The sequence below is a fragment of the Marmota flaviventris genome, chromosome 1 (genome assembly GCF_047511675.1).
Source record: "Marmota flaviventris isolate mMarFla1 chromosome 1, mMarFla1.hap1, whole genome shotgun sequence".
Classification (NCBI taxonomy): domain Eukaryota; kingdom Metazoa; phylum Chordata; class Mammalia; order Rodentia; family Sciuridae; genus Marmota; species Marmota flaviventris.
In genome coordinates this window covers 205778250-205804353 of record NC_092498.1, presented here as the reverse complement: position 1 = coordinate 205804353, position 26104 = coordinate 205778250, and the positions used below count along the sequence as shown (strand labels likewise).

General features: G+C 49.8%; 1 protein-coding gene across 1 annotated transcript; it reads left to right on the top strand.

The window, feature by feature from the left end:
• Positions 1 to 346: 346 nt before the first annotated feature.
• On the top strand, positions 347 to 11175 carry Slc5a5 (solute carrier family 5 member 5). The gene is made up of 15 exons (XM_027932227.2): positions 347 to 703; positions 1510 to 1575; positions 1813 to 1864; positions 2006 to 2073; positions 3175 to 3329; positions 4121 to 4261; positions 4332 to 4461; positions 5505 to 5593; positions 6192 to 6304; positions 6378 to 6448; positions 6791 to 6877; positions 6979 to 7172; positions 8976 to 9100; positions 9732 to 9847; positions 11026 to 11175. The coding sequence occupies exons 1-15, from the start codon at positions 347 to 349 to the stop codon at positions 11173 to 11175; spliced, it is 1914 nt and encodes a 637-aa protein (XP_027788028.2).
• The last annotated feature ends 14929 nt before the right edge of the window (positions 11176 to 26104 follow it).

Sequence of the window (26104 nt, the reverse complement as noted above, 5' to 3'; positions counted from 1 at the left end):
AGCCCACAACCTGGAACTGTTTCTTTAAGCCCCACCGAGACCTCCCGCTGTCAGCGGGGCGCAGCGCCCGGGGAGGGGGTCCGACTGGCCAGCTGCTCGCACGCAGCTGGGTCGGGCAGCTGGTCCCAGAGTGCGGGGTGAAGTGGACAGATAGACGGAGGCGCAGAGGGACAAACCGCGAGGACCCGCAGATCCCCGGCCCAGGGAGCCCCTGCCCCTCCTGCTGCTGTCACCCCACACGGAGGGGGACAGGCTGGGACTCCCCTATAGGCCCCCTGCATCCTCCACCGCCCACACCGCTGCAGCCTCCTGGCCGAGGACACCGGTGGCCGTCGCACCTGCCCTCATGGAGGTCACTGAGGCAGCAGCGCGGGCCACGTTCGGAGCCTGGGACTACGGGGTCTTCGCCCTCATGCTGCTCGTGTCCACCGGCATCGGGCTCTGGGTCGGGCTGGCTCGGGGCGGGCAGCGCAGCGCCGAGGACTTCTTCACCGGGGGCCGCAGCCTGACGGCCCTGCCGGTGGGCCTGTCCCTGGCCGCCAGCTTCATGTCGGCCGTGCAGGTGCTGGGCGTGCCCGCCGAGGCCTACCGCTACGGCCTCAAGTTCCTCTGGATGTGCCTGGGCCAGATGCTCAACTCGCTGCTCACCGCGCTGCTCTTCATGCCCGTCTTCTACCGCCTCGGCCTCACCAGCACCTACCAGGTACCCGGAGGGGACCTGCCTGTCTGGGAACCCGGGACCGGGGCTGGAGGCCCTGGGCTGCGAGCTACTGTGCAGCGGGAGGCAGATCCGCTCCTGGCGCTTGGTGGGGCCCCGGGCAGACCTGCAGGAGGGTTCTGGGAAGAGCCCCAGGCAGTGGGGCGAGGGGCAGGAAGGAGGAAGCGAAGAGGGTGTCCTGGTTCCTTGGTGCGGGCGCACGAGGGCGGTGCAGCCTCAGCCCGAAGTGTACTCGCGTGTGGGCAGGCACACACCTGTCCCCAACGTGTCCCAAACTTTCATACTTATGCACTCTAGAGGGGCGACCCCCTGCTCTGGGTCCAAAACCCAGCTTAACTCTTGACCTCTACCTTGAGCAAGGGCGCTTCTCTGCTCGGGCTTTCTACCTGTCCCAGGTGAGCCGTTGATATGATTCCCCCCGCCCCCCGCCCCGGGACGGAGAGTAAAGCGGTAATCGTGTCCGGTATTCAGTAGCCTCCAATGCCATTGGCCACCCGGCACTGCATTGTGCTTTGTCGCACTTCGCTGTAAGGGCGACCCCGGCGGTCAGACATGAGTGGGAAGACAGGTGTGCAAGTATGGATCGCTCCTCCAGGGCACACGTCCTGTGCAAGGCACCGAGATGGCACGAGTGCGCGGACAGATCCGGGTGTGCGCGGGGCGCTGGGGCAAAAGTAGGGCCAGCGCAGTTCGCCTCCGGAGGGAGGGTCCAAACCGAGAGGCCGGGCAGGGACCCCAGATTCCTCGGGACTGTCCCGGTGACCACAAGCCCTCGGCTCCTTTTTTTGTAGTACCTGGAGCTGCGATTCAGCCGCGTGGTACGGCTCTGCGGGACGGTGCAGTACCTGGTGGCTACAGTGAGTGGCCTCCGCCCGCCTTCAACCCAGAGACCCCGTAGGCTCCAACCTTAGCGCGCACAGCCGGTCCCCAGCTCCTCCGACCCACCCCAATCCAGCGCAGCCCCAGGCCCCGCCCACATAGCGACTTAGCTCCGCCTCTTAGGCCCCTCCCACCCACCGACAGGACCCTGCCCGCACCCCGCCCAGGCCGGTCCCGCCCCCGCCCTGCCTCACCCGCCCGCCTTCTGCCTGCAGGTGCTCTACACCGGCATCGTGATCTACGCACCTGCGCTCATCCTGAACCAAGGTCGCCTGGGAGATCGGGGAGGGGGGTCCCGGCGGATAAGGCTAGCCAGGAAGAGGGGGAGGGAGAGGAGGGCCGAAGACTCCGAGGGCCACTTTGCTCCCCGCAGGGACGACTAATTTGGGGGATGTCTAATTTGCACAGTGACCGGGCTGGACATCTGGGCGTCACTCCTGTCCACCGGAATTATCTGCACCTTCTACACGACTGTGGTGAGTGTCCCCGATGGGGGGGGACGCGGGGGCTTCATGCCCACTGGGTCTTCTGTGGGGAGATTTGGGGTCCGCCAGCTCATCTCTGACCTGCTATCTCCCAAGTCAGCCCCGGTCCTAGTTGGGTCTCGGTTTTCTCTTCTTTCTAATGAAAAGTGATCTGAAAAGCTCATTGCTGAGAACCCAGGAATAGGCTAGCTTCAGGCGTGGCTGAATCAGGGCCTCCGACGGGGTCCCTCTCCCACTTCTCTGGGCTCCATCAGGTCCAGGCTCCCACCTCTTCTGGCTTCCTGCCCAGAAGGGCCCTTTCAGCACCCGCCTCTCCAGCCTCTGGCTCACCGTGGTCCCAGGTCCCGACTGAAACATTCCAGGCAGCTTGAGGGTCTGGGGCGCTCTGATTGGCTATTCTTGAAGCTGCCCTGCAAGAGGGGAGGGTCTTCTCCAAAGAAAAATCAGGGACTTCTAAGCCACCAGGTTGGCTGGGTAAGAAGTAACTAATAATGGCTGGGCCCAGTGGAGTCGGCCTGTGATCCCAGCGGCTCTGGAGGCTGAGGCAGGAGGATGGCAAGTTCAAAGCCAGCCTCAGCAACTTAGCGAGGCCCTAAGCAACTCAGTGAGACCCTGTCTCTAAATAAAATACAAACAAAGGCTGGGGATGTGGCTCAGTGGTTGAGTGCCCCTGGGTTCCATCCCCAGTACCAATAATAATAATAATTAGTAATGACAGTAGAGTCATGGGCATAGTCATGCAGTAATCGCTCACTGAGTCCCTGAGTTCCAGGTGCTCTTCTGAGTCTTTTTCACTTATTAACTTATTTAGATCTCACAAACAAAAGCATTGTTAACCCTACTGTATTTTAAAAAATATTTTTTTTAGTCGTCAATGGACCTTTGTTTTGTTTATTTGTATGTGGTGCTGAGAATTGAACCCAGGGCCTCACACATGCCAGGCAAGCGCTCCGCCACTGAGCCCCAGCCCAGCCCTATTAACCCTATTTTATTGATGAAGAAACTAAGGCAGAGAGACACATTGGTCCCCAAGTCAGACGGGGCCAGCCACGGTCAGGCGCCCAGCTGACTCCTCTCTGCTCCTCCTTGCAGGGCGGCATGAAGGCTGTGATTTGGACGGATGTGTTCCAGGTGGTGGTGATGCTTGCTGGCTTCTGGGCCATCCTGGCCCGTGGCACCGTGCTCATGGGAGGGCCCTGGCGTGTGCTCAGACTCGCTCAGAATCACTCGAGGATCAACCTGTTGGAGTGAGTTAACTGTAAAGCAGGACACCCCCTTTGTGCCCCGGGGGACCAGCCAATGCTGCCTGCTCCAGGAAGCCTCTCTGCCCCTTCCCCAGCTCCCTGCAGACTGAGCCCTGCCTCTGCCACCCTGCACCCCTCCAGCCCCATCCCTCCTTCTGGCCAGGACTGGCTCTGGGGGGTGGAGAGGCAGGTCTACATCCAGCTCTGTCCCTTGTGCCCAGGCCAGCCTGGACACTGAAGCCTCCTGGATCTCCCAGCTGGACAAAGAAAGGATGATTTTTTTTTTTTTTTTTTTTTGAACCAAGGATGGAACTCAGGGGCATTTAACCCCTGAGCCACGTCGCCGGTCCTTTTAATATTTTATTTAGAGACAAGGTCTCGCTGAGTTGCTTAGGGCTTCGCTAAGTTGCTGAGGCTGGCTTTGAACTTGCCATCCTCCCGCCTCAGCCTCCAGAGCCTCTGGGATTACAGGCCTGCGCCTCCACACCCAACAGCAAAGGAAGGATCTATTTTTCTCTTTTCTTCTTCTTTCCGTGCTGGGGATGGAAGCTAGGGCTTATGCATGGTGAGCAAGCGCCTTAGCACCGAGCTGCACAGAGAGAGTGTCTTCTGAATGCTTCCGGAGGTGACTCGGAATAAAGAGTGCATTCAATCAGACAAACTGCTCTCACACTGAGGGCCTGCCGCAGAGGCTCTCCGAGGGCCCAGGACATCCAGGATGGCCATCTGGGGTCCTGGGGAAGGTGAGGTCAATGTGACATGTGCACATGGCTGACCCGCCCTGTCCTTACCAGTTTCGACCCTGATCCTCGCAGCCGCTACACGTTCTGGACGTTCGTGGTGGGCGGCACGCTGGTGTGGCTCTCCGTGTACGGCGTGAACCAGGCCCAGGTGCAGCGCTACGTCGCCTGCCGCACGGAGAGGCAGGCCAAGCTGTGAGTGCGGGGCCCGGGAGGCCTCCGGGCCGCGGCCCCCTTCCCTGGCCTGAGCTGCCCCTCCCCCCAGGGCCCTCCTCATCAACCAGCTGGGCCTGGTCCTGATCGTGTCCAGTGCGGCCTTCTGCGGCATCGTCATGTTTGTGTTCTACAACAGCTGTGACCCCCTCCTCACAGGGCGCATCTCTGCCCCAGATCAAGTGAGTCCCACTGAGCGCCCCCCCCCCCCCGCCCTTGGCAGTCCTGCGCCCCACTTCTTAATCTTGGGGGATGGAGCTAGAAGAGCCTTCCTGGCAGAAAGAACAGCCTGTGCAAAGGCCCGGAGGCAGGAAACAGCTCAGAGGAGGATGTAGGATAAGGGGGAGATGAGTCCGGGAGGCAATGGGAAGCCCGATGAGCAGGGGAGGGGAACATTCATATTGAGAGTCCCAGAGACCCCCTAGGGGACATCAAGGAGGATATGGAGCTGGGTATAGTGGCAAACAACTGTAATCCCAGCTACTCAGGAGGCTGAGGCAGGAGGATCACAAGTTTGAGGCCAACCTTGGCAATTTCGTAACCTTGACCCCCAGCAACTTAGCAAGATCCTGTCTAAGAGTAAAAAATAAAAAGGGTTAGGGTTGTAGGTCAAATGCCCCTGGGTTCAATCCCCAATTTAAAAAAAAAAAAAAAAAAGGAGGATATGGGAATGTGATCCAGCATGAAGTGGTGTTGACACTGATGTCCCAAGCACCTGCTGTTCCTCATGCTGTTCCCTTCACAAGCCGTCAGCGAGCCCTTAGCTCTTCCGGAGTGGAGAGGGCGAGGCTGCCGCAGCTCTCCTCTACAGAGGAGGAGACTGGGGCTCGGAGGGGAAGAATGCACCTGAGGTTAGCAGGAGGCTGGGCAGCTCTGGGACCAGGTCCCCTTCTTGGGTGGCACCCCCGCTGGAGCTTAAGCCATGGGGTTCCGAGTTGGCAGAGGTCACAAGGCTATCCCATCTGCTGTCCCGCCAACGGGGTCAGATCCTAGGCCCCATAATGGTGCCACTCTGGCCCTACAGTCCTCGTGAGTAAAATGTTGATGGCAGGGGACCCTGTGTCACTGGGCACACAGTGGGGCTCAGGGACAGTTCTCAGATCTACATTGTCACTCTGAGTCCCGTGTGTCCTGGGCAGTGGGGACATGCAGGGTCACGACAGAGAGGAGGCTTCCCCTGGGACGCTGCTGTCCTAGAGGGTGACCCCGGCTCCTCCTCCCCCAGTACATGCCCCTGTTCGTGCTGGACATCTTCAAGGACCTGCCTGGAGTCCCCGGGCTCTTCCTTGCCTGTGCCTACAGTGGCACCCTCAGGTGAGCCTCCGACTTGCTCAGCAGCCATATCTAAGTCCCCAAGGGCGTCCTCGCTCTTGATGTCTCCCCGGGGCTGGAATATGCTGGAACATCCACCCATTCACAGTTCCTGCCCACTGCCCTGATGGCAGCCAGTGTGGGCTCTGAGCACAGGGACCCCAGCTCCAGCAGGGACACTGCCCTCTTCCTCTGCCTTCCTTCTCAAATGAGTGTTTATTGAGCACCTATTATGAGGCAAGTGTTGCTGTCCTGCATCCTGACCATGCTGACCCCACCCCTGCCCTCTGGGGCTACCCACACTGGTGGTTTTACACATGCCTTCAGTCTCCCTGGTGCAACCAGCCTTTCTGTCTCATGTGACCTTGGTCACAGTACCCTTGCTCTCCTGGGAGTATCTCCTGTCTCCGGAGCAGGACAGGACTGCAGGGCTCCTCCACTCCCTGGGGACTCTGGTCACCCCCACCTCTGCTTCCTGATGGGCGAGGTCTTGGCAGCCTAGCTGGACTTGGTAGCTGAGTGGCTGGTGCAACAGGTGGACCCCAGAGCGGGGGTGACAAGCCCTACCTGCCGACCCCTCTCCCATTTTCCCCCCTCGCAGCACGGCGTCCACCAGCATCAATGCCATGGCCGCGGTCACCGTGGAGGACCTCATCAAGCCCCGGAAGCCCAACCTGGCGACCCGGAAACTCATGCTGATCTCCAAGGGACTCTGTGAGTTGGGGCACCTAGGGCACGGGAGCGGGGCGGTGCCTCCCACTGACGGGCCACCCCGTGTCCCCTGCAGCGCTCATCTACGGCTCAGTCTGTCTCACGGTGGCGGCTCTGTCCTCGCTGCTGGGGGGTGGTGTCCTCCAGGTGAGCTCTGCACCCCACCCCGTCCGATCTCCCCAAGACGTGGGGCATCGTCCCGGCCCAACTGAGGCTCAGAGAGGGTCGCCGACGTCGCGCAGAACTGGATAGGATGCTTCCTGCGGCGAGGGGACAAGGGAGGTGGGGGGCTTTGTCCTGGGGACTGAAAGGACTTCCCTGCCTTGGAGAAAGACTCTTTGTCACCTTGTCACCGTTCCGAGAAGTGGGAGGAGGGGTTCCCCTTCCTTTGGGACGCTGGAGCCCCGGGTGGAACCCCTGGGTCCTGCTTTCCCAGTGGGTGACCTGAGGACGGCTCTGCCCTCAGCCCTGCCCCCCTTACTCTCACAGGGGTCCTTCACGGTCATGGGTGTCATCAGCGGCCCCCTGCTAGGGGCCTTCATGCTGGGGATGTTCCTGCCTGCCTGCAACACGCCCGTGAGTGGGGAGGGCGCGGGGGGGGGGCAGTGGGGCGGGGGGGGGGAGGGCCTGGGGGCGTGGCCTGGCAGCCCCTTCCCTGACGCTGGCTCCGCCTCCAGGGCGTCCTCTCTGGCCTAGTCATGGGCTTGGCGCTCTCGCTGTGGGTGGCCATGGGCGCCTCGCTCTACCCGCCTAGCGCCCAGATCATGGGAGTCCTGCCATCATCCACTTACGGCTGCGGGACTCTCTCAGCCAACGCCTCTGATCTTCTGGAGCTGACCCTCACCACCAACGCCTCCAGCAGGACCTCCAGGTGAGCAGGCTGGTCTGGGAGGTGGCAGACACTTGGCCTGAGCGTGCGCGGTCAGGGAGGAATCCTGAACCCTGAGGAAGAAGGAGCGAGGCTCGGGAACAGTGTTCCTGGAGGACAGGGGAGCAAGTGCAAAGACCCTGAGGCTCGTTTCAGCTTGCTGCAGCCCAGGTGCAGAGAGGAGGGAAGGTAGGAGACATGCAGGGAGAGGAGTTCAACTGGATTCTAGTTTTTAAAATTGAGATAGGAGTCACATACCACAGATTGGATTAAAAGGGGGTCTGGTCGTACATGGATAAAATTTATGCGGCCATCGGCACCGTCTAACAAAGAAGATTTTCATCAACTCAGAGAGAAGCCCTATCCCATGAGCAGTCCCTTTCCATTTTCCTCTCATCCCCAGCCTCTGGCAAACCACAATTCCTCTTTCTCTTGCTACGGATTTGCCTCTTGTGGCATTTCATGTAGCTGGAATCGAAATTGGACAAAGTGACCTTTTTGGCCTCAGCCTAGTTCGAGGCTCAGCCAGGCTGACTCCATTCCTTCCTGTGGCCGAGTACATCTGCAGTGGGGGTGGCCGCACGTTTGGTTAATCTGCTCATCTGCTGATGGACGCGGGTTGTCCACTCCTTGGGATCATGAACCGCTGTAAACATCTGCGCATGAGCGTTGGTGTGAAATGTGTTTTCCTCTCTCTTGGTGTATCCCTGGGTGTGGAAATGCTGGGTCATACGGTAATTCTGTTTAATTACACTCCCACCAGCCACAGACCAGGGGCCCAACTTCTCCACATCCTCTCCATTGCTGTTTCTTAAAGAAAAAAAAAAAAAATACCCAGACCTCCTAGAGGGTGGAGGGCCTCTCCTTGGGGGTCGATTTACATTTCCCCATAGTGATACTGGCCACAACCCCAGCAGTCCTTTGTCTTTCTGTTGTTGAGTTTTAATTTACATCATCTATATATGTCTATATATTCTGGGTACTAGACCCTTATCAGATGTGTGATTCTGCAAATATTTTCTCACCTTCTATAATTTATCTTTTTATTCTCTTGACAGTGTTCTTTGATACAAAGAAAATTTTAATTTGCATTTTCCTTCTTATTAGAATTATTTGTTTATGTATTTATGTTTACTTTGCGGTGGTGCTAAGGATCAAACCCAGGACCTTGAGCTTGCTAAGTGCCAGCTGAACTGCAGAGCGATAGCCCCAGCCGAAAAGCTGTTACTTATTTATTTATTGGTACCAGGGATTGAATCCAAGGGGCTGAGCCGCATCCCTAGCCGTTTTTTAATTTGGTTTTGAGACAGGGTCTCGCTGAGTTGCTTAGGGCCTTGCTAAGTTGCCATCCTCCTGCTTCAGCCTCCTGAGCTGCTGGGATTACTGGGGGGCCCCACCATGCCCGGTGAAAGTTCTTAGTTTTGATGAAGTCCAATTCATCTTTTTCCCCCCTTAGTTTCTGCCTGATTTGTCCCGTCTAGGAGCCCAGTGCCTACACCATCTTCATGGATCTATGTGTACATTTTCTTCCAAGGGTTTAATTTGGTTTGATTCTGAGGTCAATAGGGAGCCATGGATGGTGACGGGCAGCGGCAGGAGAGGCCCGGGTCTCCTGCTGAGCGGGGCGGGGCCTGGGAGTGGGTCCCTGGGAGCAGGGCTGGCTGCTGAGGACATCCAGTGAGCGCTGAGGGGTCCTCCGGGCCAGGCTGTGGCCGTGGAGGTGGAGAGCAGCGGGAGGCCTGGGAGGGCTCTGGGAGGGACACAGGTGTGCGACGGGAGGCTCCTGCCCACGCTTCCCACCTCCAGCTCCAGGGTGGCCCCGGGCAGGCCGGCTCTAGCTGACAGCTTCTACGCCATCTCCTACCTGTACTACGGCGCCCTGGGCACGCTGACCACCATGCTGGGCGGGGCCCTGGTCAGCTACCTGAGCGGTAAGCGGGCCTGCCACCTAGGGCCACCTGGGTCATCTGGGTCATCCCTGCCTCAGGGCCTCTCCCGGCAGGGAGAGGAAGAAGGGAGTCTGCAGGCTTGACACTGGGACCCCTGTGCTGCACCTCGGGGACAGTCCCCACCTCCGAGGCTGGCCCTACTGCAGAAGCAGGAACCAGCTGTCCCCTCTCCACACAAGTCCCCGCTGTAGGCGAGGGAGGGGGCGCGGGCGCTGTCCCTGGTGCTGAAACGCCTTTTCTCTCTGCGACGCGGTGACTACGCGCGGATTTCTGACTCCCACAGAGAATAGAAAGAAGCCAAGAGAGGTGAATAGCGACAGAGTGGCAGTCCCACTCCCCGAGTGGCAGACTTCCAGTCCCTAGGCCTCGCTGAGCCTCCTTGTGCCAGGTGCTATTCGAGACACCTGGATGCTGCCCTGGGCGACACACAGGCTGGCACCGCCCCGCCCCGGCCAGCAACTGTGCAGACAGGAGACGGGCTCAGAGAGGGGCAGAGCTGCTGGGGCTGGGACTGGAGCCACCCCACGCTGGCCCCAGGCCCTCCCCTGCACCCCCAGGCCCCGTCCCAGCCCCCACTGCCTCCTCACTAATGGCCTCAATTCCCCGCCCCCAGGCCCCACCAAGCGCAGTGCCCTGGGCCCTGGGCTGCTCTGGTGGGACCTTGCTCGACAGACGGCGTCAGTGGCCCCCAAGGAGGAGATCACTGCCCTGGACGACACATTGGTGAAGGTCAGTCTCAGGCTGGGCTTGCACAGCAAGGGACTGCCCGGTGGTTCTGGGCACTTGGCGGGTGGCATAACTCAGGGGAGGGATGTGGTGAGTCCCCATCTGTCCCTGCCTGTCTTCCCTCCTGTGGACAGGCTCAGGTGGATGCAGGGTCATCCTCAACAGAATGCAGTGTTTCCTGTCACAGGAGCAAGCGGGGCTCAATACTGTTTACTTTTCTCACATCTGTGTTTTGTTTTTTTTGTACTGGGGATTGAACCCAGGGGCATGTAACCACTGAGCCCATCTGCCACGTCCCCAGCCACATCCCCAGCCTTTTTAATATTTTATTTAGAGACAGGGTCTCACTGAGTTGCTTAGGGTCTTGCTAAGTTGCTGAGACTGGCCTCAAACTTGTGATCCTCCTGCCTCAGCCTCCCCAGTCTCTGGGATCACAGGTGTGTGCGCAGTGACCAGCTTGTATCTGTTTTTTTATGATGACTTCCTACCTCTGGCAGGGCCAAGAGATTTGCTCTTAGGATATTTATATATAATCTCTTAAGATAAAATGACTTAATTCAAAAATGAGCCAACTCAGAGAAAAATCTTACATAAGACACACGATGGGGGTAGATGGCCGTTGGCCAGCACCATGTGATTGCTGTGGGAGCAGATGAAATCTACAAAAAGAAACAAGTTGGGTCCCAGCAGGCAGTGGGGGCTAAGATAACAAAGCGGGGTGCTGTGGTGGGGCGCATCTGCAGCCAGAAAAGTCAGGTCGGTGTTCTGGAAGAGGTAGGTCTGGCCGCCCATGAGGAGGAGCCAGCCCTAGGGAAGGACACGGGAGGTCACAGCGGGTGCACCAGCCCCGGCAGAGACAGGCCTGCTGGGGAGGGAATGGTTTGGCCCGAGTGTTTTAAAGTTCCCTCCAGCTGCTGTGGGAAAATATTTTTTTCTCAAAGGGAAATAGAAAGGCAGAGGTGGGAGGGAGCTACGGTGTCCGAGCGAGTATCAGTGGCCTGAACTGTAGGTGGCCTAGGCACAGAGAAGAGAGGTTCTGCAGACAGAGGGGACAGGCCTAGACAAAGTACTGGACAAGGAGATACTGTGTGACCCTGCACACTGCTGGTCCTCCAAGGTCATCAGGATCCCCACCTGGGGACAGGATCTCTGATGGGGTCTTTCTTCTCCCCTACCCTCAGGGTCCTGAAGAAATCCTTCCTGGAACCAAAAAGCCCCCTGGATCCCTGCCCAACGATGAGGACCATCCGCTCTTCCTGGGGCAGGAGATGGAAGGGACCCCTGGCCCTGGACACGTTGGTGGCCATGACCATGGAGAGACGAACCTCTGAAGGCAGGGCCGGCCTGGCCCAACCACCTGGGGTGGAATCTCAGGATGGACCAATCCCAGGCCACCAGCCAACAGGCCCGGCCTCTGACTGGCTGGAGGGCATGAGATGCAAATAAGCCTGGGGCTGCGCGGCCCAAGGCCCCGCCTCCAGGAGGTCGGCCCCGCCTCCAGGTGGTGGTTTCCCGGCTTCGGCTCTAGTCCTAGAGGCTGCCCTCCCTCGCGCTCCTGCCCCTCAAAATGAGACCGGAGTTTTCTCTGTCCACAAAGAGAAAGCTGTTGGTGGCCCTTCTGGACAGCATGGAAAACCCGCAGACCCAACACCAGGGCCTGAGAAAGACCCCACCTTCCCCTGGAATGTGTTCAACCTTGGCGAGGATCTTGGAGGAATTCAGGCCTGACCTGTGCTCCATTAATCAGGCGGGACAGGGGGCCCAGAGAGGGGTAGCCCCTGACCAAAGTCACACAGAAAAGCAGGTGCTCACCCGGAGCTGGAGACTGGCTCTTCCTCCCCCGCCTCTCTGCATTTTCCCTCCCAGGGTGGGCGGGGGAGAGTCAGATATCACCTGGCCTCCAACCTTTGCCCAAACACCTAGCCTTTGCCCATATATGGCTCCCTTGACCCTCAGGGGAATGTTTCCTGCTCACGGGGCAATGGAGACCCCCAACAGGTTTTGGTAGCATCCCTCCCAATTCATTTAGAACCTCAGAAAGTGAACTTCCTTGGAAACAGGGTCTTTGTGGGTATAATTAGCTAATTTGAGATGGGTAGGTGAATAGTCCATAGGAATAGGGTGAACTCTGAATCCAGGGCCTAGTGTCCTTAGAAGAAGTGGAGAGACCCAGAAACACAGAAGGCAGAAGGCCACAGAAAGACAGATGGAGATTAACATGACGCTTCCACAGCTGAGGCTCTCCCGCAGCCAGAAGAAGCCCGGAGACAGGCGTGATATGGATTCTTTCTTACAGCCCTCGGGGGGGGTGTGGTCTGATAGACATCTTGATTTTAGACTTGTAGCCTCCAGACTAGTCAAGAATATATTTCTGCTTTTTTCTTCTACCTGGTCTATGATAATTTGTTACAGCAGCTGCAGGAAGCTCATACACACCACCTGATCTAGCTATGCAAGCTGTGTTGATGGGATACCTTTAGATTTGAACTTAGAACTGACCATCGCAACTTTAAAATCAATGACTGGATAATTGGGGAACTAGACCTTCCACCTGTTCATGGTCCTCACTTAGAACAGTCTGGGACAGGAAGAGGCATGAAGGACAGGGATGGGCTGAGGTTCCCCTGAGGGCAGAACAAGATGATCTAGCAGCTGTTTCAATATTTCTCCACATTGTTGTGTGTATCAATATTTCATCCTTTTTTATTGCTGATTAGTATTCCATTGTGCAGATGGACCCACAGTGTGTCATTCCTTTTTCAGTGAATGGGCATCTGAATTGTTTCCAGCTTTTGGCTATTACAAATAAAACTGCTATGAACATTCATGTACAAGTCTTGTGTGGACATAATACCCAGGCCTCTGTATCTGTGGATTCAACCAACCACAGGTCGAATTTTTTTTTTTAAATTGCATCTTTACTAAATGTGCATGAACTTTTTTTCTTGTTATGATTCTCTAAACAATACAGCCTACTGTTTATATGTACACATATGTACAAATATGTACACAGCACTTACATTGCATTAGTTATTACAGGTGTTATGGTGAGACTGCAATAAATCACTGAGTCAATCTTAAATCAGGAGATGGAAACTTTATTCACCAGCCAGCGGTCCAGATCCACCAGCTGGTGGGCTAAGGGGCAGGCTGCCAGTCTACACCCTTAGACCCCCTCAAGGGTAGAGTGAATATTTATAGTCCCAAACCACATTAATTGTAAGTGGCTGTTGCTATGATTCAAAACCATAAACAAACGTCAGGAGATATAAAATCAGGAGCAGAAGGGAAAGTGGGTTAAAAATTATCTGGGTTGAGTACAAGTTAAAGAACAATCAATCTCTGACAGCATACATTGTCCAAGAAAAATGGGAACCAAAGAGAGAACAATTTTACATTGTATAAGAATTGCCATTTTGTGTTGCCAAACATGCTGTCATTCTATGCTAAGCAACTGCTGATGGGCTCGGAGGCGGGGCTTTCCCATGGGAGAAGCCTGTCTTCCATGAAGTGGAGTCTCAGGGTAAGATGGCGTCAGTTTGGTCATTGCCCACATAGCCTGGCCCAAACACAAGAAATGTGAAAATCTATGGCAGTAGGCATGGAAGTTCTGTGCAAATACATCATTTCACAAAAGGGACCTGAACACTGCAGATTTTCATATTCTTTTTTTAAAAATATTTTCTTAGTTGTCAATGGACTTTATTTATATGTGGTGCTGAGAATTGAACCCAGTGCCTCACACATGCTAAGCAAGTGCTCTACCACTGAGCCATAACCCCAGCCCTTTTTTTATATTTTATTTAGAGACAGGGTCTCACTGAGTTGCTTAGGGCCTCACTTTTGCTGAGGCTGGCTTTGAACTCAAGATCCTCCTGCCTCAACCTCTCAAGCTGCTGGGATTATAGGTAGGTGCCACTGCACCTAACTCCTAGCTCTACTTATGTTTTATTTTGAGGTAGGGTCGGGCTAAATTGCCTGGGCAGGCCTTGAATTTGTGAACCTCCTACCTCAGCCTTCCCAGTAGCTAAAATTATATGTATGCACTATTACACTCGGCTCTGGCTTTTATTGATGACTTAAGAATTTTTAAAATATATATTCTAGGCACTGGAGGTGCAGCTCTGTGGTAGAGTGTTTGCCTAGCATGTGTGAGGCCCTGGGTTCAATTCCCAGCATTGAAAAAAATAAATGTATGTTTTTATATATATATACATTTATACATACATTTATTAATACATTTATTATTGTTTTCTCTTTGGTCCCAGTTTTTCTTGGACAATGTACCCTCTCAGAGTTTGATTGTCTTTAGATGTTAGTAACCATTCTTTAATAATATGTATATTATTAATATATATATTTATGCAGATAGTCTGCCATTCTGTGTCTTTTAACTTTCTTGGTTGTTTCTTTAACTTTTATAAAGTCCAGCCTATCTGTTGTTCTCTTTCATTGTCTGTGTTTTTTGTTCTATCTAAGAAATCATTATCAAATCCAAGGTCATTAAGTTTCTCCTAAGAATTCTTTAGTCTTGGCTCTTATGTTAGGTCTTTGATTCATTTGGAGGTAATTTTTATATATATACACCTCCCGATCCATGAACATGGTATGTCTTTCCATTTATCTCTTTCTTTCAGCAATGTTTTATAGTTTTCTCTTTTTAGGCTAAGTTCATTCCTAAGTATTTTGTTCTTTTTGAGGATACTGTAAATAGAATTGTTTCTCAATTTCCTTTTCAGATTATTTGTTATTAGTGTATAGAAATGCAATATCTGTTGATTTTGTACCCAATAAATTTGCTTATTCTACCAGGTTCTTTCTATTTTTTTTTTTTTGGTAGAATGTTTTTTTAAAAAAATATTTTATTTTTTAGTTGTAGTTGGCCAAGGCTCACTCAGTTCAGGTCAAATGTCACACAATATCTTTATTTTATTTATTTATATTTATGTGGTGCTGAGGATCGAACTCAGGCCTCACACGAGCTAGACGAGCGCTCTACCGCTGAGCCACAACCTCAGCCCCTTGGTAGAATCTTTTTTTTTTAATATTTATTTTTTAGTTTTTTTGGCGGACACAACATCTTTGTTTGTATGTGGTGCTGAGGATCGAACCCAGGCCGCACACATGCCAGGCGAGCGTGCTACCGCTTGAGCCACATCCCCAGCCACCCCTTGGTAGAATCTTAAGGAAAACATGTCATCAAGGCTCAGGATGTGGCTCAGTGGTAGAACACTTGCCTAGAATGTATGAGTCCCTAGGTTTCATTCCCATTACTTACAAAAAATTCATGTTTCCTGAAAACAATTTTATTTCTTTCTTTCCAATTTAGATGTCTTTTGTTTTTTTTTCATGCTAATTCCTTTGGCTAGATTTTTTTTTCCACCAGTGTTTGAACTCAGAGGCTCTTAATCACTAAGCTTTTTATTTTGAGACAGGGTCTCACTAAGTTGCTTAGGGCCTCGCTAACTTGCTGAGGCTGGCTTTGAACTTGCAATTGTCCTGGCTCAGCTGAGATTACAGGTGTGAGCCACTACACTTGGCTCAGTAGTTTCTTTCTATTTCCAGTTTGGTGAGTGTTTTTTTAATCAGGAATTCGTGCTGAGTTTTGTCTAATGTTTTTCTCTACATTAGTTGAGATGGTCATGTGTCCCCATTCATTCTGTTAATCTGTACACTTCTTTGACAGAGTATCATAGGTTGAGTCATTCTTGCATTCCAACAATAACTGCTACTTGGTCACATTGTACAATCCTCATTTGTTTTGTTTTTGCAGTGCCTGGAATGGAACCCAGGGCCTTGATTGTGCTAGGTAAGCACCTCACCACTAAGCCACATCCGCAGCTCTGTTTGAAGTTTCTGATGTGCTGCTGAATTTGATTTGCTAGCATTTTGTTGAGGTTTTTGCAACAATATTCATAGAGCAAGTTGGTCTATCACTTTGGTTTTTATTGTTACTATTGTTGTTTTATAATGCACTTGTCAGCTTAATCAGAGTAGTGCAAAGTTTATTTTTAAGGTGAATGCTTTTTTGTGTTTAATCTAAAAAATTGTGTGTGTGCGTGTGTGTGTGTGTGTTGTGTGTGTGTGTCCTTCGGATGGAATCCCAGATCTTGAGCCTGCTAGGCAATTTTTCTACCACTGACTACACCCAACATTCAACCTAAGAAATCTTTCCCTAATCCAATATCACTAACACATTCCTCTGTATTTTCTTCTAGAAGCTGTTATGTTAAGAGTTAAACTTTTTGTGTGGTGTGCGGTAGGGAACCAATGGATATCCAGTTGATTTAGTCCATTTGTTGAAAAGAATTTTCTTTCCAATCCCAATTGAATTTCCTTGGCACCTGTGTCAAAATTCAAGTGGTAAGAATATGTGTGGAGCCGGGTGCGGTGGCGCACGCCTGTAATCCCAGCAGCTTGGGAGGCTGAGGCAGGAGGATGGCAAGTTCAAAGCCAGCCTCAGCAATAGTGAGGTGCTTAGCAACTCAGTGGGACCCTGTCTCTAAATCAAATACAAAGTAGGGCTGGGGATGTTGCTCAGTGGTTGAGTGCCCCTGAGTTCAATCCCCGGTATTAAAAAAAAAAAAAAAGAACATGTGTGGAGTTATTTCTGGATTCCCTATGTTGGTGCACTGGTGTATTTCTCCATGCCAGAGTTTCTGATCCTCAGCACTACTGACATTTCAGCCAGATCATTCTTTGTGACCTTCCATTTATCATGACCAAACTTGTCTCCAAACATTGCCAATGTCCCATGGGTGAAGAATTGTCCCTGGATGATGGTGCTGGAGATCCAACCCAAGACCTTTGTCGAGAGCTCTCTGTGAACTGTGCATGAACCAAACTGGCACTGAAGCCATTGAATAGGAAAATCTGGTATCTGGGAACTCCCCGCGCCGCCCCTGCTGGGGAGAGACCCACATCTGTGAAGTCCTATCCAGCTCTGCCAGGTTCCTCACAGCACCAGAGATGGTGGCCCAGGGAAGGGGCAGAGACACACAGCCTCTCAGAGATGGGTGTGGCTTGCTGAGATGCCAGTCAACCTGTTTGCTACAAGTCTCCTGCCACACAGAGAAGCCAGACTCGTTCCACCAAAACCTTTTCCCTGCCCTTGATGTGCCTCCTGTAAATAAGGAACCAGAGCCATTTGCTACTTCTGTTCGGCTCCAGCGCCTACCCAGGCTGGAGAACCTCCTGGGCGCTCTGCTTTTAAAACCTATTTTCCGACTCTGCCCCTTATTTCTCACTATTTCAGGCTTCCATCTTCCCAGGTGGCTTTCCCCCTCCTGAGCTGGAGTGGGCCACCGCAGACCTGGTGCACGCAGCCCGGAGCTCCACCCCTGCGCTGCGCCCCGGGACCAGCCCTAGAGCAGCCCGCCCCAGCCTCAGCAGAGATCAGGGACTGAGTCTCCACACAATGGCAGCCAACCCTGGCTGGAGGAAGGGCCCCTGCATATGGTGAGTACACGGGGGTTCGGAGACGCCAAGCGCGGTGGGGGGGGGGGGGACAAAAAACGACTCCTCAGATGTGCAGCATGAAAACCTAGAAGACTTGGTGTTTTCAGGACATAGAAGACCTGGCAGGTGACTTAGAAAGACCAGTGGGACTTGGGCGTGTGTCTCAGCGGTAGAGCGATTGCCTTGCCTGTGTGAGGCTCGTCCCCAGAGCTGCAAACCAAAACCTAGCCAACAAAGGTCAGGGTGAGATTGCCCAGGTGACAGGCAGTGGGTGCCATTCACCAAGTTACCCAGTGACTTTATTTATTATCAGGTCCCTCTTAATTTGGGGGGATACTGAGGATTGAACTCGGGAGCATTCAACCACTGAGCCGCATCCCCAGCCCTATTTTGTATTTGATTTATAGAGATGGGGTCTCACTGATGTCCTTAGTGCCTCATTGTTGCTGAGGTTGGCTTTGAACTCAAGATCCTCCTGCCTCAGCCTCCCGAGCTGTTGGGATTACAGCTGCACACCACTATGCCCAGCCATTCTGTGGGTTTTGACAAATGCATGATGACATGCATTCACCATCATAGTATCATACAGAATAGTGACAACTCCTCTATTGGTCTTACTTTGTTTACTTATTCTTTTTTTTTTCTACTGATGATCCTATCTGGTCATAATTCTTGTCTTATTGCATTGGCCAATGCCTCTACATCAGCAGTAAGTATTAGCCATGACTGTGGGCATCCCTGCCTCATCCTGGACTATGTCATCTCTCCCATTTGACCATCCAACAGGATGCAGGCGGTTCCTTCCAATCATTATCTTTGATCAGGTTAATTTCCTCCTCATCCCATTTAGTATGAACTGTTTACAAAACTGGAAGTGATTGCTGAGTGTTATCTGATAGTTTTCCTGCACGGTGAGATGATCTTGTGGTATTTTCCTCCTTTCATCTTTTCATTGAATGAAAGGCTTCCTGAGGCTGAATCTTCCTTCCTTCTTGGAGTAAAATCCTGCATGCTCCTCGGGTCTTTTAAAGCACAGCTGAATTCAATTTGCTAATGTTTTCTTTTAGCATTTTTGCATGCACAGCCTCCTGACCTATTCATAGCATCTCCATACCCTGCAGAGGAGCCCATTCCCACAGGGGTTCTGGAATCTCTGCACAAACTCAATCTGGTGACTTCAATCCAGCAGTCCCCTGGCCCCCTAGCTCCCTGCCTAGAAGTGCTCTTCCCATTGCCTACCTCGCAGCCCACCCAGGCACCTTGGACAGCGCCCTCCTCTCCTCCTCCTCCTCCTCCTCCTCCTCCTCCTCCTCCTCCAGGCTCCATCTCCGGTTCTGTTGACTGTTCTAAATGGCCAGGAAGTAGGGCCCCGCCCCCTCCCAGGCCTGCTTCATTCACCCCTGCTGATCTTGACATCCACATTGGGGCCAAGAGGGAGGCCCTAAATTCCTGTTCATTCCAGTGCAGCAGGAGACTTGTCAAGCAGCCAGGCTGAATCTTCCTGCAAGATCAGGCAGGAAGTAGGTAAACTGCCTCCTGTGGGTTGCCCTGCCTCCTCCTCCACCCATGGCTGTGTCAGCTTCAGGTTCAGCTGGCTCCAGGTTCACCTGAGGCATGAAGTGCAAGGTGGAAGGATTTTCCTGGCATCCTGTCCTCCCCAGAATCAGGTCCCAGACTGGGGATGGAACTGGGATCCTCCCCAAATGGATAGCTTCTCAAGAGTGAGCTCACACCACATCACCTCCCTGCCAGTGTGGAATCCCAATAAAGTTGCTGTGTGGCTGCAGCCTGTTCCTGCCCCTCTCTTGGTCTTCCACGTTGCTTGCTCCAAGTCCTAGCCTGCCCATGAGTTATTCAATGAGCAAATCAAATCTACAGTTGCCTTAGCCACACAAAGCTCAAATTTTTATATTTCATTAAAAATCATCCAGGGTGTGAGGTGTAGCTCAATGATAGAGTACTTGCCTAGCAAGCACTGGGCCCCGGGTTCCATTGCCAAAGAAGGAAAAATGAAATCTGCAGCAATGATTCCTGTCACTACTTAAACATCAAATCTTATTTATCTTTAATTTGGCTTTTATTTGTTTTTTTTAATATCAGGGATTGAACCCAGGAGTGCATGACCACTGAGCCACACCCCCAGACCTTTTTTTTTCTATTTTATTTAAAGACAGGGTCTCACTGAGATGTTTAGGGCCTCACTAAGTTGCTGAGGGTGTCTTTGAACTTGCGATCCTCCTGCCTCAGCCTCCTGAGCCACTGGGGTTACAGGCGAGCGCCAGCTGTTCAGACTCTGGGTTGACCCGGGCTTGGAGTGGGTCACCAGGAACCCCCTGGGTTTCCTTTGTCATAGATTAAGCCTTGACAAGCCTGTAGGCTTTTCCCTATTGTACTCTCTGTGCTCCAAGGTGCTCAGCAAGTTTCTTTGGCCACAGAAGCCGGGCATTTTTGTCCTTTCCCGTAAACTCCTCTGGGAAGAGGACGTTAAGGTCTAACGAGCTCTAACTGTCCTCCTTACCCTCCGGAGATTCCTGTAGCCCACGGAGCAGAGCAATGTACCCCATCATAGGTTTTTTCATGGGTCATCACATTTGGAAGTTGATACTGGCAGGAAAGGTCAGCAATGCCTGTAAGTCTGAATTCTCCCAGGTCTTTGGCACCGGGCAAAGCAGAGGCCTAGCATGTGCCAATGGAGCCAGCATCGGGATTGGGCAGATCATGTGGTGAGAGTCCACGTGCTGGGTCCTCAGAAGCTCCTAGGAGGGCCACTGTGGCGAGCCTTATGGGGAGACGTCCCCACACCAAAGAGACAGCTCCTCGGGGCCGACAACCACAGGCCCTGTTGCCTTTTGCTTGGTTCCTGTGTTCGTGAGGTGGTCGGAAGGAGCTTCATCCTCAAAAGTTATGCCAGGTTCACCACCAGCCTGCGTACCCGGATAAGTCTGACCCCCTGACCAGCCTCTGCATCCATCCTGGGCTGATCATCAACTGGGCAATAAAACTGGCCTCCAGAGGAAGCATGGACTATAGGACCACATTGAAGAGAGCTCAAAACAGCAGCCTCCCTTGGCCTCCGCCAGGCCTCTGTCTCCCCAAGGCTTGCATTAAATGTAAATTGTGGAGTCCAGTAGGGCTTGCAGGGGACCAATTTTGGATATGGGACCTAAGGAAAAAGTGTTGCTTTTAGGAGCTGGGGTTGTGGCTCAGTGGTAGAGTGCTTGCCTCACATGTGTTAAGCACTGGGTTCAATTCTCAGCACCACAAATAAATAAATGAATAAAATAAAGATCCATCAACACTAAAAAAATATTTTTTTAAAAAGTGTTGCTTTTAGGGGCCGGGATTGTGGCTCAGCGGTAGAGCGCTCGCCTAGCATGGGCGGGACCCAGGTTCAATCCTCAGCACCACATAAAAATAAAGGCATTGTGTTGTATCTATCTACACCTAAAAAAATAAATATTATAAAAAAAGTGTTGCTTTTAAATCCAAGGTGCTTGTGAGACCTAAATGGCTGGTTTATCTCCTTCTTGCAATCTAGTGGTCTCATATATACAAGTCTCCTTTACCTTGTGAATCTTTACCTAAGGATTCTCTCATTCTTTCAATATCTGAACTCATTCTAGTCTGAGTTGAAAAGTAAACCTGGATCTGATAAAGATGTTCTGCATGTTCCTTTACTAATTATAGCTGTGTCGTTTCTTTTTAGAACTCCTCTTTTTAAAAATTCTGTATTTTTGAGATCATGGTTTTATGGTGAATTCACATTTTGATTCTGCATGCCTAGAGTAATACATTTTTCTGATCAACCTTATTTTATCTGACTATAGAGGTTTTTACATTCTATGTTTGTTCAGGGGCCAATTTTCAAAGGTTAGCTCCCAAATACATTGGGAAAATTTCCTCTTAAAAGATTCTATGGGGCTGGGGATGTGGCTCAAGCGGTAGCGCGCTTGCCTGGCATGCGTGCGGCCGGAGTTCGATCCTCAGCACCACATACAGACAAAGATGTTGTGTCCGCCGAAAACTAAAAAATAAATATTAAAATTCTCTCACTCTCTCTCACTCTTTCTTTAAAATAAAAAAAAAAATTAAAAAAAAAAAGATTCTATGTAGCTGGTGGCTAGAGTTGTGGCTCAGTGGTAGAGCACTTGCCTGGCATGATGAGGCCCTGGGTTCAATACTCAGCAGCACATAAAAAAATAAATAAAACAAAAGAACCATTGACAACTAAAAAAATTTATATTTAAAAAAAGATTCTAAGTAAGACATAGAAATGGTGATGCTGGAAATACATCTAATAGAAGCTTTAATAAACCTCTGTACCATTGAAGCAGAGATCTAATTATAAAAAGCTACAAGATCTTCGTTTCTTATTTTGTGTGTGTGTGTATGTGTGCACACTTATGCATTGTGTGGTTGTGTCCACATGTGCTTGTGTCCATATATCACGTACGTGGTATTGAAATTGGCATATGGATAAATGAGCATTCAAATTAAAATTTAAATGAGAAATGGACCAACTATCTTTTAGTTCACATGTCTTTAAAAAAAAAAGAGTTTCAGTTTAAAAACAGATGAAAATAAAGATGTCTTTAAAATTATTAACTCACAAGTTTTTCTAGGTCATCAGACAGGTAATAGAGTGTTAGTTTCTATAAAGTGTATAGAATATAATATCCATTGCTTCTAGGATATCACTTGCCTCACATATGTGGAGCTCTGGGTTTGATCCTCTGCACCACATAAATACATAAAATATATTATACAACTAAAAATTTAAAAAAATAAGTAAAATAGATTTCACATAAATGGAATTAATCATAAATGTGATTGTTAGAGACATCTGGTTAATTTACAGTGTTAAAGTGCTAACTGCTACATATAAAATCAAGTACTCTTGGTTCTGGGGTTGTGGCTCAGTGGTGGAGTGCTCGCCTAGCACGTTCGGGGCACTGACTGCTTTGTCTATGTGTCTTCACTAAAACAAGGTTACTAAGAGTTAAAGATTCTATCAGGTATAATTTATATACAAAAAGTATAAGAGGTCTCAGTTGGGTTTCAATTAAAGTACCATAAAAACTTTAAAGTAATTCCTCTTGTTAAAGTGGAGCAATTTGTCTAAATGCAATAATTTCATAAGGGGTGTTTCAGAGGGGGAATCAAGAAAAAGAATCAATAGCTAGGAAAGAGAGAAGAAGATTCTAGATATGGGAATATATTTTACTATAGAAAGTAGAAGGAAAAGTGGGTGAGAAAGTCATTGTGTGGTAAAGTAAAAAGTTGTACAATGTGTAAGTAAGTTACAAAAGGTTTGTGGAGGACAAATTTCAAAAAGTTTGTGTGTAACTAAATTGGTCATATATAAGTAGCACGACCAGTAAAAGTTATTCAAGGTTTTCCCCTAAGGTAAAATATTAATGTATGATATAACTAAAGTTTAATCCTCTATGGGTTGAAGTGACAAAGATTTCTTAAAACATTAATCTTCTTTTATCTATCAAGATAATCTCATGTGTGTTAAGTTTTATTATTTAGAGCAATTGGCCTCAAAGGAATTAGGGTTGGTACAACTCTGGTTAAACAACAACTGTTATTTTAGAGTACACTACATTACTGAGTCTAAATTTTTCTTTAAAAACTAAACTTGGTTAATATAAAACCATCAGTGTAATTGTGGTGCTATTACTAGGTTCTTGGTATAGTAAATGCATTCACATCCTCCAAATATACAAGTCTTTGAAGTATAAGGTTTAAAAGAACACTTACCAAACTAAAGTTTAAAGTAAAGTTTTGGGATTGATAAATTTTTATAAATTACATTTCTTGGTTGATAGCTATTATGCAAACTCAATGTTTTCACTCTGGTTAATTTCATTTTGTGTTTTCTTTGTAACCTTTAAATGTTATCTGTGAGTGCCTTACAGAAGTACAACTTTTCGATATAACAACCTGAGTTAATTTGAGATAATAGGCCATCATCTATAGACAGACAGGATACAAGGCTAACTTCCAGTACTAATACAGACCCCAATTAAACAGAAAGGGGTAAATGACCACAAAGTTATAGACATTAAAGTTGAATCCCAGTACTCTTACTTTAAGACTGATGAAACTGGCTTGCTGGATGTTTAAAACCAAAACCTGGAGACTAAAGTTAAGGAAGTAAAAGGGTCAAGAAAGAAAATGGACAATATTTAGCTCTTTCCCTCTGAGTCAGCTTGAACCTAGGGAACAAAGGGACTTCTCTAACGGCTTTGCAACTCTGGAGTTACAAAGTAAAAGTGAGGCTCAAGCAGAGAGCACCCTTGAGAGACAGTGGGCCGTCTCACATGACCTCCTTATCAGAGGGATCACTGAGACCCTGGAGGACAAAAAGCCAACCAGTGCACATACTGCAAAGAGGAGAGTCATTGGAAAAGGGAGACATCCAGGATGCTTCCAAGGGAAGCCACTTCATCAAGGAGACCCTGACAGATCCTAGAAGATGGCACTAAAAGAGCTAAGAAGCTGCTCTCAAGTTCCCCAAGTGACCCCCATGAGGGAATTCAGCTGACTTTTAACAATAGATAGGCCCAAGGTCAATTTGACCAGTGTGGTCTTCAACACCTAGCAAAACAGTTATAACTAAAGCACAGCCATTCCTGGGCATTTAAAAGAAAGGAGGGCTGGGATTGTGGCTTAGTGGCAGAATGCTTGCCTCGCAAGTATGAGGCCCTGGGTTCAATCCTCAGTACCACATGAAAATAAATAAATAAAATAATGGTATTATGTGTCCATCTACAACTAAAAAAAAAAAGAAAGAAGAATAGTTCTTTTAATGTAACTTAAGATGTACACTTGTGTTAGCCCCAAGAGTAAATAAGACTAAAGTATTCAAAAGAGGGATTCTTAAACAGGAGTGCCTGATAACTATCAAAAGAGACTATCAGTCATAAGTCTTTAATGAATTTAAGACCTATGAATTTTCCTAACCACCTACACAGGTAGGCTTGGTCTGCATTTGCTAGTATTGTCACAGGAAAGCAGGGACCTGAAACTCCAAACCTCAGTTCTTGTGTTCCTACAAAAGAAAACTTAAAGTCAGATACCAGAAGCCCTGGGAGAGAACTTTAGTATAAGTGAAAGGGAGAGCACCCTGAGAGACAGTGGGCTGTCTCCGAGCAGAGGATAACAAAGGAGACAGTGCTGTCCCCAGACTTGTTACTGTTTTATGGTTGACTTGAAAACGGAGTCCTCTTTCAGCAACCTTCACCAGCCAAGTGTTCAACTCCTCCTTCACATCGGGTGGTGGAGTTTTTGACCACCTCTCCAGGACTGTCATGGTAGTCATCCTACAAGTCAATCCCATGTTAATGTGGGCACTGGGGTCAACAGCTGGCCAGAAGCTCTCTTCGTGCACCTGTGCTGCTAAAGGAATCGTCCTTCCTGCACCATTGGAGACACTCATAATCATAATTCCTAACTTCACACTGACCTCAAGGGACCCGGCCAAGAGTTGGTCCCATTAATCATTTTCTCTTGATGTGTTTTACAAATAGCTCCCTTACTTTTTTGTTTTCTACAGATTAACTGCTATCATTTGACTTCTTAAGATAGTTTAAAGAAGGGCCTTAAAGGAATTTAAAGAACAATTTATGACCTTGTCATAAAGAAGGACCCTAAAGTAATCTAGAGAACACTTTATGACCTTACCAGGCATTTCCCTGCTCATTGGTGGCTCCTGCCTAACAGCATGATTATCTAGCCCTAACTAACAAAAATAAAGGGATCTCTACTAAACACAGGTTATGCAATAAAAAGTTATTTTACAAAAATCAGGCAGCAGCATTATACATCTAAACGACATCTTATCTGTGACATTATAAAAGCGAATTGTTGTGTTTACATTCCTGACAACTGTGACAATAAGGAGTTACAGTCTGCAATAGAGGTCGTGTCCTCACTGGCCTTGTTATGGGGACAAGTTTTTAACTCTTGCACCTCCTGGTGGGAGATTACTGGTTTCTCTCCTCATCATGAAATATCATCATGATACTCATTGACAAGTTCATATGCTACAATATTTATTTTGTATAATTGTCATTCCAATACTTATATGTTTTTGTGTTTCTCTCATAGAAACACCCACCTCTCAGATAATTTTACAACTTCTTTTTTTTGGGGGGGGGTTGGTACCAGGGATTGAACTCAGACCACTCATTGAACTTGACCACTGAGCCACATCTCCAGCCCTATTTTGTATTTTATTTACAGACAGGGTCTCCCTGAGTTGCTTAGCATCTCACTAAGTTGCTGAGGCTGGTTTTGAACTGGAGAGCCTCCTGCCTCAGCCTCCAAAGCCTCTGGGATTACAGGTGTGTGCCACCATGCCCGGCTAGACAACTTTTCTTTTTGAACCAGACTTTTGCCACAGACCCTTCAACTGACCCAAAACATTCCTAAGAGGGAAACCCAAACTGTTTGCCCTTTGTCACCCCCCTCTCATCTCGAAGCAGCCAGAGTGGTCATTGTCCTCTGTTTTCAGAGAGGGAGAATTGAGGCTGGGGTCAAAAAGACAGTCAGGGGGCTGGGGTAGTGGCTCATTAGCCTGGCAAGCATGAGGCACTGGGTTCAATCCTCAGCACCACATAAAAATGAACAAATAAAATAAAGGTAGTGTGTCCATCTACAACTAAAAAAAATTTTTTAACAGAATGTGGCAGGTGTCACACACACACACACACACACACACACACACACACACCAATCAGTGCAGGTAGTAATAAGTGGGTCCCATCGAGGAAGATGGGGGCTGCCTGGAAA

Excerpts from the sequence above, each read along its gene's own strand:
- Slc5a5 (XM_027932227.2), top strand. The coding sequence starts at position 347 with ATGGAGGTCACTGAGGCAGCAGCGCGGGCCACGTTCGGAGCCTGGGAC. Across the intron at positions 1,576-1,812 it reads TGCAGTACCTGGTGGCTACA|GTGCTCTACACCGGCATCGT; the intron begins GTGAGTGGCCTC and ends TTCTGCCTGCAG. Across the intron at positions 4,262-4,331 it reads ACGGAGAGGCAGGCCAAGCT|GGCCCTCCTCATCAACCAGC; the intron begins GTGAGTGCGGGG and ends CCCTCCCCCCAG.